This window comes from Podarcis filfolensis, assembly GCF_964270895.1.
Source record: "Podarcis filfolensis genome assembly, chromosome: 5".
Classification (NCBI taxonomy): domain Eukaryota; kingdom Metazoa; phylum Chordata; class Lepidosauria; order Squamata; family Lacertidae; genus Podarcis; species Podarcis filfolensis.
This window is the reverse complement of record NC_139608.1, coordinates 96457643-96475701: the sequence shown is the minus strand read 5'-3', so window position 1 is coordinate 96475701 and position 18059 is coordinate 96457643. Positions and strand designations below refer to the sequence as shown.

At 40.6% G+C, this 18059-nt stretch overlaps 1 protein-coding gene across 3 annotated transcripts in view; it reads right to left on the bottom strand.

The window, feature by feature from the left end:
* Window positions 1-18059, bottom strand: part of MPPED1 (metallophosphoesterase domain containing 1) — an 84399-nt gene that overhangs the window by 2287 nt on the left and 64053 nt on the right. For all 3 annotated transcript variants that reach the window (XM_083615991.1, XM_083615993.1, XM_083615992.1), the window contains 2 exons: window positions 10018-10133; window positions 3217-3330 (listed from right to left, as the gene is read on the bottom strand). In XM_083615991.1, coding sequence (XP_083472117.1) covers window positions 3217-3330; window positions 10018-10133 — 230 coding nt within the window. The remainder of the gene's footprint in view (window positions 1-3216; window positions 3331-10017; window positions 10134-18059) is intronic.

The following is an 18059-nucleotide window of genomic DNA, read 5'->3' as shown; positions in this document are numbered from 1 at the left end:
ACTGGAGGGCATTAGGGAATCCGGGAATTCAAAACGGTGGTTGTTTGGCAAAGGCAGCAACAGCAATTCTAGCCTGATATTCTTCAAGTATTTTGACTCTGCATTTCATCCGGAAAAGAGCTTCAGCGACCACATCTAGGGTTCTGCCGTGTCCTGGCATTCGAAAAGAGTCAAGACTGGGTGGTGGCAGAAAGTGCAGTGGTGTTTTACATGGTGACCTCATTCCATCACACCCCATGACAAGGGCTTTGTAGCATCACTATGTGCTGAAAAGGCTAAAGCACCCTTTTCAGATGCCACTCCATCTGTCTTCACCGGAATATAAGCAAACAGCATTCTAACGTCCATAACGTTCAAAAACATTTCAAGAAGAAGCAATATAAAATACTGGCCATTGTCACCCAGGGGGATGGTGTCCAGGGAAGTCGTGTGGAGGTATGCTCAAATTCTGTTTCCTACGATTTAAGTAGCTCTGTGTTGAAACCCAGCCCCAATACCTTTCTTCTGGAAGCCATTTTGCCAAGGCCTGGGAACTCAGACCCTGCTGTGGTCTTCAGGGTGTGAATGAGGCCATTCTCACTAAACTGCCACTTGGCATGCAGGGATGATGTGAAGGCCCTTGGCCCGGCTTGAAGGTCACAGCAGGGTCTGGACCTCCAGGTGGTGAACATTAGGACCTGAAGGTCACTTACGTGCTCAAACAACCAAATCAATTTTGTATTATAAATGGACATTTCTGGATTAAACTCAGAAATGAACAATAGTAACATGTGTCAGTTGCCAAACCCCTGGTTTTGGAAGAAGAAATAGTTCCTATTCCTCTTGCATGAGGAAACAATGGAGGTGTTAGGCTACTACTGTGCTTGAAGGAAGAGTCCACATTCCTGTTTCTTCCTCATTACCTGCCCTCAGTGTGAACTAAATGGCATTAAGGACTCAAAACATTAGCTTTGACACATCACAAATGTTGGCTACAGCTTGTGGTTAGTGGGAAGAGATTTTAGCCAAAAGCTCAGGTTCAGATAACACAGTAAGCCAAATCTTAGCTGAACTCAGCACGGTGCAGGAGGAGGAAAAAAAGGAACAAAGCAACTCCTGTCTCTATTCTGTTTGTTTGCATGTCACTCTTGCAGGTGTTGCTGGACTGCCATCCATTCCAGAGCTTCCTCTTCCCACCCCAGGCAACTACTAAGCTTGCTTTTCACCAGCCCTTATGAAGACACCCTCCTTTTTTCTTTGTACTCTTGCTTTTATCTTCAACCACATTTCCTTGCCTCCTACTCCCTCTTTGTTTGCAGCCCCCTTTTGCTCCTATTGTCACCTCCATTCCTTTTCCTCCAGCCTTCTCCATATTCTTCTCAACTCCCCACTGCACACAGATCACCCCAATTTCCATGCTGCCTCTTTTCTACTTTATGCACTTACTTCACGATGATATGCATTACTGTATCTTTAAGATGAATGGACTCTAAGCGCAAACCTGTTCAGTTCAGTTCAGTTCAGTTGATAGATATTGTTCATATATGGGTCTTGGCTTATAAATACATACAAGAGCATGAGAAAGTTGGCAATACTCCTGCACTTTTTGAGACCTTTAAAAAACAAAAGGCTGGAAATGCCATGAAAACATTGCAGGCTCCATCCTTCAGCTCCTAAGTAGCTGCGCTGCCTAGAAAGTTCAGTAGCTTTTCCTAAACAGTTTTTAAAGGGGTGAGACTGAACAGCTGCTGGAGATAAGAATGGGGGAAAATGTTCGAAGAAAAGGGAGAGGGAGAATTTAGGATTTCATCAGCCCTCAATAAACTGAGCCCTGGCTGAAGAATGAGCAGTTGGCAACAGCACTTGAATAATGGTGATTCTGTCACCATTTGAAGGGAGCAGCAGAAAATATAGTTTCAGGTGGGACATTTCTGATAGGAAAAAAGTTTTAGAGGGGAGAGAACAGTATGTTATTATTCCTCCCCAAGGTTCTATAAATGACAACTGCAGATGTAGCTTTGGTTGGTTGGGGGAAGATTTCTACTGCTCACAGCATGCAGACACTATAAAGAGGAGCTTGTTGTTCTAAGGCTGTCTATAGAACTTACTTGGGAGTTCTTCCCTGAGGAACCTGAACGTCCCAGGATAACATCTGGCTTGCCGTTCCTACTTGTTTTCTTTAAGTTTCTGTCATCTGCAATAAATAATGTTCTGTATCCTTTATCATGCTGTTGCCAAAGCAAACACTACATACTCACCAGTGCATTGTAGTGGACTATTTAGTTCTGGGTAGTACTTGTGCTACAAGTTGTGACAGCATTGATCTGACTGGTTTTGCTGGCACAAAAGACTAATTATGCACATTGCAAGAGAGTCTATCTCAAGTATCCATGTGTGGAAATAACTGCTCACCCATCTGGCGGTGGGCGCCATTTGCAGACCGGTGCGCAGCACCCATGATCTCCCTGGAGACAAGCTAGTCTGCCGCACCTGGCCTGCCTTCCCGGCGCCACGGGCCGTTGGGGTTCCCGCCTAACGCCTATTAAAACTGGCCAATCTGCGGTGTTGCTGGGGCCAGGGCCAGGTGAGCGAACCATGAGTGAGAAGGCTTCACTCCAGTCCGCTCTGGGGTTTTATAAGCAGGGCAGAGCCAGCACTGGACGCGCAGTCGGCTCCAGAGCTGACATGCATGTTCCTGGGGGGAGTTGTGAAATGTTTATTTGTATGATCTAGTTGAGATTCCTGTATTGTAGGCTTGGGCTTCCAACTCTACAATTCTATGATTCTATATTCTATCGCCATGCTATATTTCATATTGGTTTTTAAATTTCCTTGAGTTTCAAAAGGGTTGTGCTGTTAAATAAATTGACTTCAGAATCAGTGTAACTGATTATTTATAATGTGATGTTCGTAACAGAAATAAAGGCACTGTTGTTTTAGAAAAAGATAGATAAATATGTTAGATCAATTCTGGAAAAGGAAACTACTGACATTGTTTAGTAACTAGCAGACAGTTGCCCCTCAGGTTCCACATACTATGGCTTTTCTTTTAGAAATTTTAGGGAACTAAAGTGGACATAATTCAGGTGACACCAGTATTAACACAGTATGTTACAACCTAGGCCTTCAACAATAGTAACAGAAGTTGGACCTCTTCAATTTGTATTTGGTGGGGTCTGGAATCTAATGAAAGTCTGACCTGGAATTCAATCTATACACAAAAAGAGGCTTTCTGACCTTCATGGATGTGTCCAAAAACATGAAGACGCGGTTGTATTCGTCTCTGGACTGTATTCAGCAGCTCAACACATCCCACTCTTTGCATTTTCTTAGGAACCCAATCTAAGAAACCTTTAGAATAAAAGATACAGTACAAAAGAAGAACAAAGAAAACAGATAGTATCTGAGAAATTTTATAACCTGAATTTTAAAAATGCACAGCACTGAACCTCTCTCCCTAGTTCTTGTGACTGTGTCTCTATGAAGAACTATCTTTGAAAGTGCATTTGAATAAAATGGAATAATCAAACTATGCAAACAAAAGGGATTAAGACTAATCTAACTGCTAACAACAAAGGTGTGTGTGTGTGTGTGTGTGTATGTATATGGTAGATATGGTTTTAAATAAATGCCAATAAATATTTGTTAACAAATGTACAGTTTAATATTAAACTAAATGTATAGTTTAATAAGCTTAAGACATATCTGCTGTTTTCCTGCATCCAGCTATTATTCTGCTTTGAGTCCTAGTGAAATAAATTGAATACCAGCCATTATGTTCAAACCATGGTGCCTAATATCAAGTTCTCATGGAGTACAGGCAAACACCTAAAATGAATGGAAATGGAAATTTGATGCCTTAATGTATTGTGGCCCCCATGCGAGAAGAAAAGAGTACCTAATCTCATGCATAGTATACTGGAGTTTCTAACAACATTCCTGACAAGAATAAAATTATCTCAAGGTGGGGAATATTGCAGTTACTCTTTTTTAATCTTCGGAATAGAAGTGCTTAATCCGCAGTATAGCATGCCATTTTTAAAGACTCATTGTTAGTGCTGTGGTTCAGTAGGGTGAGAGATGTTAGCAGTTGCCAGCTGAGGTCAGAAAATGACCCCTCATTTCCATTCTCGTTCCTATTGCCTCTTTGTGATGCTTATTATGTTAAAACAATGGCTAGAGTTTGAAGAGCTACAGTGAAGGAGCCTTACAGTAAGGAAATAAAAACATGCGACATCATAACTGTAACATTTACCAGTTGCTAGAAACCGCAGGAGGGGAGAGGGCTGTTGTGCTCAGATTCTGCTTGTGGACTGCCCACAGGCATCTGGTTGGCCACTGTGAGAACAGGATGCTGGACCAGGTGAGCCTTTAGCTTGAGACCCAGCAGCCTCTTCTTAATGCTCTTGTGCTTTTCCTGCCAGTTTCAGCCATATGGAAGGTTTCTAACCAGAATTCTGTGCACATTACCTATAGCGTGCCAAATGCTTCTGTTCAGTTCTGTGTTCTGCTGGGACTAGCAAATCTTTTAAAAGTTATCTATATGGTGCTCAACATGCAAAATAAATATAATAATAATAATGGCATATAATCTAAAACAGGGGTTGCCAACTCTCAAGAGACTGTGATCTACTTTCAGAAGAAGGGGTTCGGCTCAAAATTGTTGAGCTTTTTTTAGGGAGGAAAGCCCTGGTTTTTTAGGGGGTTAACCTTTTTTTAGGGGGGGAGTTCCGTTCTGGGGATAGTTAAAGGACAAAGGGATAAAGTCACTCAGAAGAATATCGCTATGGATCAAAACAGCTGCACAGAGAAAGCTCCATCTTCCCTTCCAGAGATCATACAACAATGCAGGGTGGGGCGAGGGGGCGTGGCAGGAGTCAGTTTTAGGAAAGGGAAAGGAAAGGGAACTGGAGATCAACCGCGATCTACCCAAACCTCGCGGGGATCGACCTGTTGGACATCCCTGATCTAAAGCAACCCTCAAATCAAAGGCAAAGTTTGCGCAAAGTGCTGCAATACATATTAGATTCTTCATGCTTCTACCTGTTGCAAGAGGGTGCACAGGGTCTTGTGCAAGTGGAAGAAACTGTTCTATTTCGTTTCGCTTTTCTCATGAAATCCTCTCGCACAAGGTACAAAATGGCCATTCTAGGAGCATAAGAAGAGCTGTGCTGAGTCAGTCTTGCAGGCCGATCTATTCCAGTATCCTGCTCTCACAGTGGCCAACCAGATGTCTGTGAGGAGCTAGCATGCAGGATCCTACCCACGTGTGATTTCTAGTAACTGGTATTCAGAGCCACACTGCCTCCGACGGTCGAGGCAGAACATCACCAGCATCACTCTTTCGCCAAGGACAAGGAAGGGAAAGTACATAATGGAAAAACTATCTCCCATATAGAATGTCCTGAGCAGCAAACAGAGACTGAAACTCAAACCACTGCTGGTCCAGTGGCTGGAAATAGTTAATTATAAATAAGCCTGTCTGTAAAGACAAAAAGTATTTCCACTTCAAAAACTTTGCAAACTAAAATCCATGAAATTAACTTCTCCATTAAATTAAGCATTATTTATGTTGAACATGTTTCTGTTTGCATGCAATATCAGCCTTCTGAAGCTTTCCCATATGTTTGCAGCTTATTATGTACACCTGACTACACAAACTAAGAATAATTGATTACACCTAGCTAACAATTAGAGATTGCTTTAGATTCCCCCTTCCTCCCCTACGCTTGGTTACTTGAAAACAGGGATCTGTAACTGGCAGGAAAGTATAAATCTTTGTCACCAACAATCAAACAGACTGTTTGATAAAGACATAAAGGAGAAATGAAAGCTTGTTTAAAAACAAAAGACAAAAGGAGTAAAAGTCCCCCCTAGAGAAAGGAAAGAATTTTGAATTAGGCCAGGGGTGGATGTAGAGATTTATTCATATTGTATTCTAACTTGAACCGAGGGCTCAGGATGGCCTGCTATGCACTTTAAACAACTCACTTTAAACAATGCACTTTTACTCAAAGTAAAAATCCACTGGGTCCCAACAAGATCAAAATATTCCTGCCTAACCACCTTATTACCAGCATAACACCAGGCATGTAAAACTAGTTATAAATGGATATACTCGTAGGAAGTGGTGGCAGAGAAAAAGCAAAGTGCATTTCTGTGGGCAAGTGAGCACTGTGGCTGAGGATTCTGGTATTTGAGGATTCTGATATGAACTGATCTGATCCATACCTCCTCCCAAACTAGATGGGAACTTAGTTATTTCACTGGCATTTGCACTTCCTGAATATTCTGGCAGCTTCTGTTTTTGCTCATTTTTTTTAAAAAAACATGGATTTTGAGAGGAAAACACTTAGAAAGCCATTGTTTAAAAACTTTTTTTTTTTAACAACATTCACAGATTAAAGTGTAAGCTAGATGGATGACATGGGCCAGAAATATGTTGATCTGAGCATTCTTAAGCAGTACCAAATCATCTTTAAACTCACAAGTGAAACATGCATACAAGATAATTCCAAAACTGGGTAAATCACTAAAGCTACAAAATCCATGATGCTGTGATAGCTCAGTTGGTAGAACATGAAAGGGGGTTGGGACTACATGTCATCTGTGGTCCCTTTCAACTCTATGATTCATAATTCTATGAAAACGAAATTTCTTGATTAGGATCTGCAAATCCCTCATTCCTTCTCATCAATGAACATGCCTTTAGAACCCCCTAAAGAACACCTTTAAGCAACCAATTTCATCAAAAGATCATGGGTATTCTTGGGGGGGGGGAGTTATGATAAAGTTTTAAACAAGTCAAAAATCCTCACGAAGACTTTTTGCCTCCATTCCTTCCACCTAAATAGCTATCTAGCTTGTTGGAATGAGCAACTGCCCCCCCCCAGTTACTGGGGGCATTAAAAGGGTATTTCTGATGTCAATTTTCTAGGTTTATTCCAGACGTCTATTATTGCTTCCCTAACTTCATTTGGCAACGTAACTCCTGAACTTTTCCCCATATCTATTCATGATGAGGACACGATATCACTATTTGCTGTCACATTCAGTGAGACCTTCAGCATTCAATGAGTTTTAAAACCTGAATACTTCCTTACGCCACTCAGGTTCGCTATGGCCATACACTCTTGCCCATTCCTTTCATACCTCCCAAGCTCTCATCTCATTCTCCAACTTTCACAATGAATAGCAAAGACTACAAGGATTTTGGGTGGGCAATTTAGCTTTAATCTCTGGGGCTTTGTTAACTACAACTAAGCTTGTATCTTCACAGGTACTTCTAACATTATTTCTGGAAAGTTTTTAGCTATAAAAAACTTTGCAGTTAACCTCTTTGGCTTAGGCTCAAAGCTGTCTGTGATTTAATGCAAGGAGCAGGATTCAAGTCAGACAGCCTGTTGCAACGTCATCCCATGGGCCCTATAGAGAAGAAATAAGCTGTCACTGGAATTATGAAACAGACAGCCGCTACGTCTTATTGGAGTCTATAATAAATCTAATGTCACAGAGCAATAACCATCTCCAATGCACTTTCTAGGGTGCCCTGCTGAAAGTCCCCAAAACTTTCAACAGTGTTGTAATTTTTTTTGCGGGGAGGGGGGGGGAATAGCAAGAAAGCGAATTTTCCTCTTTTTACAAAGCATATGGTACCATAACTATCAGCTCATTAAAGTACGTCAACAAGAAAAAGAGATATTAATGGACCAACTGTTGCCATCAATAATATTTTGCAGCTAGGATAAATTATAAGCAACCTGTATCTATCAGGAAATTTAAGAAGTCTCAACAAAGATTCAGAATGGAATAATAGCCCATTTCCAGAGGTCTTTCCTAACACTTACGACTTAGAGCATGATCTAGCTTTATATTCCATTGTTCAAAATTAGTGAGTTTAAGCATGTAGGCGAATATCTCCTATTGACGTAAGTAGGAGCTCAGTTGGTAGAGCATGAGATTTTTAATGTCAGGGTTGTGTGTTTGAGCCCCACGTTGGGCTAAAGATTCCTGCATTGCATAGGGTTGGTCTTGATGACCCTTGTGGTCTCTTCCAACTCTACAGTTCCATGATATTATGATTATGATTATTATATCCCACTCATCTAACTGGGTTGCCCCAGCGACTCTGGGCAGATTCCAACAAATATAAAAACATAATAAAACACCAAACATTAAAAACTTCCCTATACAGGGCTGCCTTCAAAGGTCTTCTAAAAGTTGTGCGGTTATTGATATCTGATGGGATTCTAAAGTGCTTAACTCTGGAAGTTCATATATTATCTTGCTCACATGCATTCATTCACTAATCCTTGGAATCTTGGAAGATAGGCTGGTATTACTGTCATCACATTGCAAATGGAGGGGCTGAGTGACAGGGTCATGTCTAAGATCATACAGTGAGTTTATGGCTGAGATGCACTTGGAACTGGGAAAGTCTAGATCATAGCTCATGTTACATGAACCACTATATTACACTAGCTTTTAAATATGCAGGCAAGCTGAAGTATGGGAGGTGATTCAGTTTTTCAAGATAAACCAGTGACTCCACAGCTCATTACAAAAAGGTGGTATTCAGTGAATGAACATCTTGTTGTGAAAAAAAATTGCATCCCATTCTCTGAGGAACATGAGCTGATTTTGCTGCACATGACCTTTGGAAACCTCCCAATTCTACAATTCTATGATTCAAAGCATGTTCATCAAACATGTGAAGACTTCCAGGCATACGACTTCAAATGTTCCAATGAACATACACATTGGGGATGCAAGGTCAGCATATATTTTATGTGTGTACTTTTGGAATGCCTGTTTGCTTCCACTGAGCTCTGCATGCATCTTTGCAGTATAGCACATATTGCAGACACTGCAAAGAAACAAAATCTTGTAGCAGTACACTAGAACTTCACACTGCATAAGCAATGTGTTACTATAGTTTTCCTATTTCATTGTTATAATCTTGGTTATTTCAATCATTAAGTCACTAAAGCGTCCTGTAATTATTTATTATTATTTACAACTAATCCAGAATGCGGCAGCTAGACTGGTGACTAGGGGCGGCCGCCGAGACCACATAACACCGGTCTTGAAAGACCTACATTGGCTCCCAGTACGTTTCTGAGCACAATTCAAAGTGTTGGTGCTGACCTTTAAAGCCCTAAACGGCCTCAGCCCAGTATACCTGAAGGAGCGTCTCCACCCCCATCGTTCTGCCCGGATGCTGAGGTCCAGCGCCGAGGGCCTTCTGGCGGTTCCCTCATTGCGAGAAGCAAAGCTACAGGGAACCAGGCAGAGGGCCTTCTCGGTAGTGGCGCCTGCCCTGTGGAACGCCCTCCCATCAGATGTCAAAGCGATAAATAACTACCTGACATTCAGAAGACATCTTAAGGCAGCCCTGTTCAGGGAAGTTTTTAATCTGTGATATTTTAGTGTATTTTTGGTTTCTATGGAAGCCGCCCAGAGTGGCTGGGGAAACCCAGCCAGATGGGCGGGGTACAAATAATAAATTATTATTATTATTATTATTATTATTATTATTATTATTAATTTAATTAAATTTGTATACCAGCCTATACCCATAGAGCTCAGGGTGCTTCACAACATAAAATCCTAATACAGTGGTACCTTGGTTTACAACCATAATCCGTTCCAGAGGTCCATTTGTAAACCAAAACAGGTTGTAACCCAAGCTGTGCTTTTGCCGATGGGGCCTCCAAAAAAAATTTGTTCGTAATCCCCCCCCCAAAGGGTTGTAATCCAAAAAAAGGTTGCAAACTGGGACATGCACTTCTGGGTTTGACGTGTTTGTAATCCAAAACGTATGCAAACCAAGACGTATGCAAATCAAGGTACCACTGTATAAAAAACAGAAATGAGGACTGCAAGCGTGAGTGGAATACTGTTTCACTCTAAAGCATTGCAGAATCACACCCCTTTAAACCCACACATTCTAAGTGGCAGCAGAATCTACAAACTATTACTTGCAATGACACAACACAGATAAATAATGACCCGAAACATTTTTCAGTGTTTTCTTACCAAGAGGTGGTCCATGTGTTATAAGAATATCTATTCCATCTGGAATTAGGTTCCATTTCTCTAAAAGTGCTTGGCCTCGCGGAAGATTAAAGCCCCAGCCATAAAACCAAGGTTGCCTGCCGAAAAAGGGAGAGATTTTCTTCAGTGCTATATACACGTTGGATTAGTCAGTTAAGACCAACCACGAAACATTCCGCTCAACTTTGTTCATAAAGGATACAAGTACATATTCTGGGTTGCATGGCTTGGGGAATATTCCTCTAAGCCACATAAAACAAATGGAAAGGTTTGCATTGTGGTGTGGTGTGTGTGTAGCACACAATTAAGGAAAGAATTACTAACAGCACCTATTTTGGTTTGTGTACTTTATATATGTGGACAGGTCAATTTCTGTTCTCTCAGTTTCTCATTTGTCTAATCTTACATTCAGTTCTACACATTTCCATATCAGTTTGTGAATACTGTGTTGAAGTAAGAGTAATGAAAACGCAGCTAAGAAGCTCAAATCATATACCGGTATATGACTGACACCCTACTTTGGAAATTAAACCAATGTCCAGACTTTAACGTTCAAAAACTTTACTTGCAGAAACTTATAGTTGTAGATGAATTAGAACATAATATTTAAATGCACATGCTTCTCTAAGCATGGCCTTACGGTCTCTTTTTCTAACTTCCAAACAACTGTATTTTCCTCTTTCCAGAGCTCAGCACTCGACCTTCTGTTTCTCAGTTAGGACATGCCTTGCAGATCCTGTGAGAGATTTCCACTTTTACCTTCTTCTGCAGCTTTGCTCTGTTTCTTTCAAGCAGAGAAGATGCACTCCAACACTCTATTCAACTTAGCAGTGTTCACTGCTAAATTCTAAAATACAGTAATCTTGCTTTACATAATCTCCTTCACTAGATACCTCCCATGTCACCAACTTTAGCCAGACACATGAGAACAATTCAATTACCAACCAAATTTAAACACAGAGTAATCCATACAAACATTTACAATTTCAGTGTATTAAAATATTATACTGTTTTGCATTTTAGTGCAAATTTATCCTAATATACAGGGATATATGCAATTTTGCCTGTTTCACACATTATTGCAAAGCAATGTTACAGAATACATTTTTGTATGTTATTTTCATTCATATGTGCATTTTATGCACTCTTTAATTTAGCATATATGCACTTTGTATTTGGTTGGAGCACGCCACTGCAAAATTAAGAGACGTGGAAATTTTAAAGAATGGCTGTGTTTTAGTTGTGTATCATTTCAGAAAGTGCATGGATTCACCTTTACATGCAAACTGAATAAATTTTCTCATCCCATTCCTGCTTCAGAATACCCCATCAAACCCAATGTAGTTTACTGAAGAATAAACTGGGAATTCTAATGTGAGGTAGCCATGGTGAAAATTGAAGTAGCGCTGTCTATGCTGGATTTTTTTTTTTTGTTTCTGGCTCCACCCACTGCCAGTTTGCAGACTTTGATGGATTATCCCTGAGGCCATACAGCCCTGGATCATAACAAGGCATTGGGAGGGACTCAAGTTTTTGTATCCTACGGCATAGCACTATTACGTGACAAACTGACCTTTCCCGACTTGCCTTTTCTATAGTCATTTACGAAACATACACAGCAACTCCTCAAGTAATACACAGCTAAACAGTTGCCATCCACCCTTATGAACACTAACCTGGAGATTAGGGGTGTGCAACTTGTTGTAATCTCAGCCTGTTAATGAGTCAAACAACAACACAGGATAATTTGGTCCCTGCGCAGGGTCAGATTAAATGTGTGCTAAATCAAAACATATTTTACTGCTATTATGTAAAATTTATTTAGCAATATAGAAAAGCAAGATCCTTGCCAATTATTAAAGCTGTACTGGAAACAATAATGTGTATTAAATTATACACAACTCTGTCCACAGCTTAAATGTTTTTAATAAATTAATTGGCCATGCCTGCTTAGCCTGCTAAATTATCTTATTAAAACAAATACATCAGTTGATATGGCATTTAATTAAGATAGCAGTTTCACCTGTAGATGTCATGTCCAACCATTTTTAATGGTCCGAAAGGCAATTGCCTAAATCGAGATGTATATTAACAGCAGTGTCAGCAGCACTGAAGTTCCTATTGAAGGGGGGGCAGTTCTAAGAAGAATCTGATAAAAACAAAACAAAAAACTAAATCTCTGGTTTCCAAAATTTGAAATTAACAACTAATCTTTCCAATTACTCAATTACTAGTATATAACGTTTTATTCTGGCATTTGATATGCTAATTATTACTATTCCAATCCTTCATATTCAAATATTTGACTCTGAAGTTACTATTTTAAACTGTGTTCATTATGTAAGGAAGTTAAAGGGATGGCAATCTCAGTAATTAAAATTTATCACTACAGTGGCAAACAATTGCTTCCTGGCAATACTACAAGTAATGGAGTGTGGGGTTGATACTCTTGAATATATTTGTGGGTTTTCATCTTTCTGACGGACTGCTGAATGGGGCTTTTGCTATATCCCTTACAGAAGGAACAACAAACAACAGACTGTTATAATTTAATAAGTTTTATGATAATTGCAATGTTAGTGCTTAGCAATATAGGCACATCAACTACACTTCTTTTACAGATGTTACTTTGGAGAAGGCTTTACACTGCTTCCTTGCTACATCAACAAAAGACAGAGAATTCTTTCAAGAAATGCTCTGAACTATTCTTTGTATACTGCATGGCAAAGACAAAAGGAAGTGCCCCTGAAGCTGCAATTTATCTTCTTCCACTACTGATGAATTGCTAGTGCTTTTAGAAATTAACGTGTTGTCTGCAATCTTTCTGAAGCTTTTTTCATATTTCCTGTGTGTGTGTGTGTGTGTGTGTGTGTATTTTGGAATGTTTGTAGAATACTGCATTCCAGGAGCTATTATAAATGCAAACTAGCCTGAATATAGAATAAATTTTATTTGAGAGAATAAGTTCCAAGTTACTGGTAGAAAAGAAATGGCTGAAATGCTCCGGAATGCTTCTCCCCTCTTTTGAGAACACATATTCTCTCTCTGATCATGTCACCCTTTTATAGTCTTTGTAGTATTGCCTTTTTCACTTGGAAGTCCTTAATGTTAAAGTTTGATATTCCATGACTATCAGAACGACAAGGTTTTACTGAAGACAGATGTGGAAACCATCCCTCCCGACTCCTGTTTCCAGACCTCAAAAGTTCTAACTAAATTCTACTACAGATGGGGAAGAGACAGGCATATGCAATACATATAGGGTTAATATTAGTGCATGATCCTATTTTACAGACAGAAAGATAATCTAACAGGCTTCCTCTTTTATTGCCAACATCAGGTAGAGAAGTCAATATGCATATATTGGCTCTCATTTCCTAAGCATCATTTTCCATCATTTTGTCTCCATACAAGTACACCTGGAACTGATCCCATGTGTATAGTTAAAGCCTTGGTTTTCCCAGTCATGATGTATGGAAGTGAGAGCTGGACCATAAAGAAGGCTGATCGCTGAAGAATTGATGCTTTTGAATTATGGTGCTGGAGGAGACTCTTGAGAGTCCCATGGACTGCAAGAAGATCAAATGCATCCATTCTTAAGGAAATCAGCCCTGAGTGCTCACTGGAAGGACAGATCCTGAAGCTGAGGCTCCAATACTTTGGCCACCTCATAAGAAGAGAAGACTCCCTGGAAAAGACCCTGATGTTGGGAAAGATGGAGGGCACAAGGAGAAAGGGACGACACAGGACGAGATGGTTGGACGGTGTTCTCGAAGCTACAAACATGAGTCTGACCAAACTGCGGGAGGCAGTGGAAGACAGGAGTGCTTGGCGTGCTCTGGTCCAGGGGGTCACGAAGAGTCGGACACGACTAAACAACTAAACAACAACAACAACATATCTCCTTAACACTCCATGGTGCTCTTTATGATGCTATTGTAAACAGCCATTGCCTTTATGGCCTATGGTGCATGTCCAACCCCTGTCCCACGCCAGTAACTAGCAATAGAAAAGCTCATAAATTATAAAGTTAAGATAGGAAATATGCTCACCAATATTTACTTATTTCCATTTTCACTTCTAGACCACCATCCCTCCTGCAAAAATTTCAATAAATCATGCAAAATACAGCCAATTACAAACACACACAGCTGCATACCAGCATCAATCTGTAACAATGAAATGAACTCATAAGCAAATGGAAAACTAGGTTTGAGGCTCAAAATCACAGCTGCATCAGGAGGGAATTCCACAAATGAGGTGCTGCCACAGGTAAGACTCTGTATCTTGTATTACCGCTTAGCAGGCTGTCAATGGATCAAAATTTGCAGGGCCTCTCATGCACATCTCAGAGCATGGGTTGGCAGATACTGGAGTGGCACTCCCTAAAATATATGGGCCCCATGATATTTAGGGCTTTATATACCAGTATTAACACCCTGAATTGGTCCTAGCAATCAGTGTAGTGGTTTAAGAATCATTATTATATGATCCCTTTCACTACATAGCATAACAGCCAGACCATCTCCATGACTAGCCATATATAGGGCACACTGCAATACTCCAATTACAGATAGGTAGCCGTGTTGGTCTGCCATAGTCTTTTTTGTTTTGCAATACTCCAGTGTGACATTGCTGGAGTGTGGAGTACTGAAGTCAGGCTATCCTTGTCCAGGAATGACCATGGCTGGTGGAGTTGGGCACAGGCATTCCTCACCAATGGTCCTTCAGTGATAGCAGCGTGTCAATGAGCACCCCTAAGCTACACATCTGCTTCATCAGGGGAAATATCTCCAATTCCCAGACATTATGAGTTACCTGTATTATCAGGATTCAGTCTCAGCTTAATGGCCCGCATCTAGCCAATGCCTGTCTCCAGAAACTATTCCAGCACTTTGCACAGCCTCTCCCAATTCAAATGGAATGGAGAGAAAGAGTTGGGTGTCATCCACATACTAGTGACATCCTGTGCCAAATCCCTGAATGACTCTTTCCAGCAGCTTTCATAGATGTTGAATAGCATGGGGAACAAGGTGGATCCTCGTGGGATTCCACAGCACAAATGCCATGGGGTCAAGCCAAAGTTCCCCAATGCCACTTTCTAGGAGTGGATCTGCAGCGAGGACCAGTGGTCCAACTCCAAACCTGCACTGCTCCAAAGCAAATGGTATCAAAAGCTGTTGAGATGTCTAGGAGAAACAACAGAACAGCACTTCCCCCCTCTAACGCCACCCATCTCTCTCTCCCAATAAAGGTTATTAATCAAGAGCAACCAAGTGTGTTTCAGTAGAGAATTCAAGACTGAAGTCAGACTGAAACTGTTTTATACAATCATTTTCATCCAGGTATGTCTGAAGCTGACTAGATACCAACCCTTCAATCACCTTACCCAGGAAAGGAATATATGCAACAGGGCAGTACAACTAAGGGTCCAGGGAGGACTTCTTAAAAAGGGGGCACCCCACCACTGCTTTGAAGGCTATAACTCCCTCCTGCACTGAGGCATTGGCGCTCCAAGGATCCACCCAGTCAATCCATACTGGGGATGTGTGAATATAGCAACATAAAATGCAATAGACTACCTTTACATTCATGAGTGTAGTACATTACATTCTTTTCAATGAAACTAGGTCTTTGTGAAAGACAATTCAAAAGTTGTCAGCTCTATAGAGAACTTGGACAGAGGTTGTTTCTCCTTACGCATGAATAGGTGTATACTATCCCGTCATCCTCTCAATTCCAGATTTTCAATTATCACCTTTCCCCTTAATTTTCTCCTTCTATAGTGGCAGCAACAATACACAATCATACAGCCCAGAACTTTTAAAAAAAGGAATATATTAGATAGTGGCTGCTTTTCTTTTTGGTTGCACACAAAACATTTCAGATAGACACAATGATGGCTGGTTCTCACAGTAAGTCAGCAGTTGCCTTGCACTACACAGACTGTAGAAGTCTACTTGTGTGAGCAGAATGGTATGAGATTCCTGAACTGATGTGAGTTCCTTACTCCTCTTCCATGGGAAACCCCCCAAACAGGTTTCCATCAGAGGTGGATTTTGGCCAGAGCTACTGGTTCTGCTGCACTGGGAACCGACACTACAGGGTGCTGCAGGGATTTGCAACTATAACATACTGAATTAAGTAGAAAAGAAGGTGAGAGGTGGCACCAAATTTTGGCCTTGCACAGGGTACCGTTGAAATTTTAAAGTCCACCACTGTTTCCAGGTAGACTAAGGCATGATGAAAGGTGTGTGCTGATTTTTTCAACTTTCAAATTACAAAAAATGATGGGTGCTAAAAATGTGAAACAAGACTTGGAAATTCAAAATATATTTTGGTTAAATTAATCTAATTTAGTTTTGCTTTGTAAAATTGCAAATGCAGTGATATTAATATTAGTGATATTAATATTAATTATTATTATTATTATTATTATTATTATTATTATTATTATTTAGCATTACCTGACATTTTCAGAAGGTAAAATTAAAATCCTTTGGTTTTCCAAAAGCACTTTATGTGTTTCTTCATCCAACATAGACTTACCAAGCTAAATGTCTAATCACAAACAGAATAGCAAATTTGAATGCCTCACATCCAAAACCATATTTTAAAGACCTCTCATTGAAGAAATTTGCAAAAATTTAGTTTCACTATTTAAAATGGCATACAGGACTTCAAAGCTCTAACATTACAGTAGTCCAACCTTATATTTAAAGCAACAAGGGACTGAATGCAAACGAGTGAACCGGCTGGCAGAGGAGAGATGTGTGACAGACACCCTCACTTAAGATGGGTGCTGGGTAATGTGACTGATATTCTGGATGTTTTAATAGATAATAATAAAAATCCTGTATTACACAGCAGAGGTCTACAACTGACAATTTCAGATTTCACAGCAGCAAGGTGTTGCACTTCAGCGAAGGCTGCCCAGTGTCCACTCATTCCATTCAGAGCGTCAAAGCATGAGGAGGAATGTCTGGAACAAAACTATATGTTTATTTAATTACACTGTAATTAATACTTAAAGACACAAACCCTTTTAGAGAAACTTTTAAATGGCACTGCTTAGCTATCCGTACAACATCCACTCAACCCATTCTAGGATTCCAAATCCTTAGGGAACCAAAACTGGGTTTCCCTCCCTGACCCCACTCAGATAGTTCAAAACCCCAACCGCCTACACAGACACAGTTAGTCCCTACTGAGAGTCTAATCGCTATCTGATTCCAGGTCTATCCCACTGGTTGCCAGGTCACCAGGAAGTGGACAAGTGGTGTCCACTCACTTTGAACTTGAGACAGGACTATAGCCCATTGCCTCTTGACCTCCCTCAGAAGGCACAATCGTTTACATGCCCCAGGTGACTGGCAGGTCAAACAGGCCAGTGGGTACAAAAGGAAACAGGCAGCCTCAACACCTGGCCTATTAAAAGCTATTAGAAGGCGGGCTCTATAGCTTGAATGTCTGGGGGCTTCTCGAGTGATTTTTTGACCTATTGGAGAATGGCAAGGGTGGGGTGAGAAGCAGTCCAAGGTCGCTCAATCTCAAGCCCTTCCATTGGAGAAATTGAGAATACGTCATGGGGGCAGATCATGTTAGTTTCAAGCACATTTAGGGGACTAACCTAGTCCCACTAGTTCACTGACCGCATGCCACTGAGGTGGACCCAGGGTCTGTCCATCACAAGATGTTCTATTCCATTCCTGCTCTATGCCCAGAATAGAAACACTATAGGCTGCTACAGGATGGGCACAGTTCTCCACCCCTCCACTTGCAGCCAGGAGAAGAATGGTCATTTTTATTTTTGCAAGCAAGTAACATTTGTGGATTGTTTTGCCAGGCTACAGTAGTCAGTGACCAAAGTATGGCTGGAATTATGACCATTCCTTAGCCTGAAATTGGCTTCCCTCAAAATTGTCTAAACAAAGCTTCACTTTCATTACATATTTCAACAAATATGAAAATATGAGCTTTTAATGAAAATATAATCCTGCTGTTCTATTGTTTTCCCTGCCATT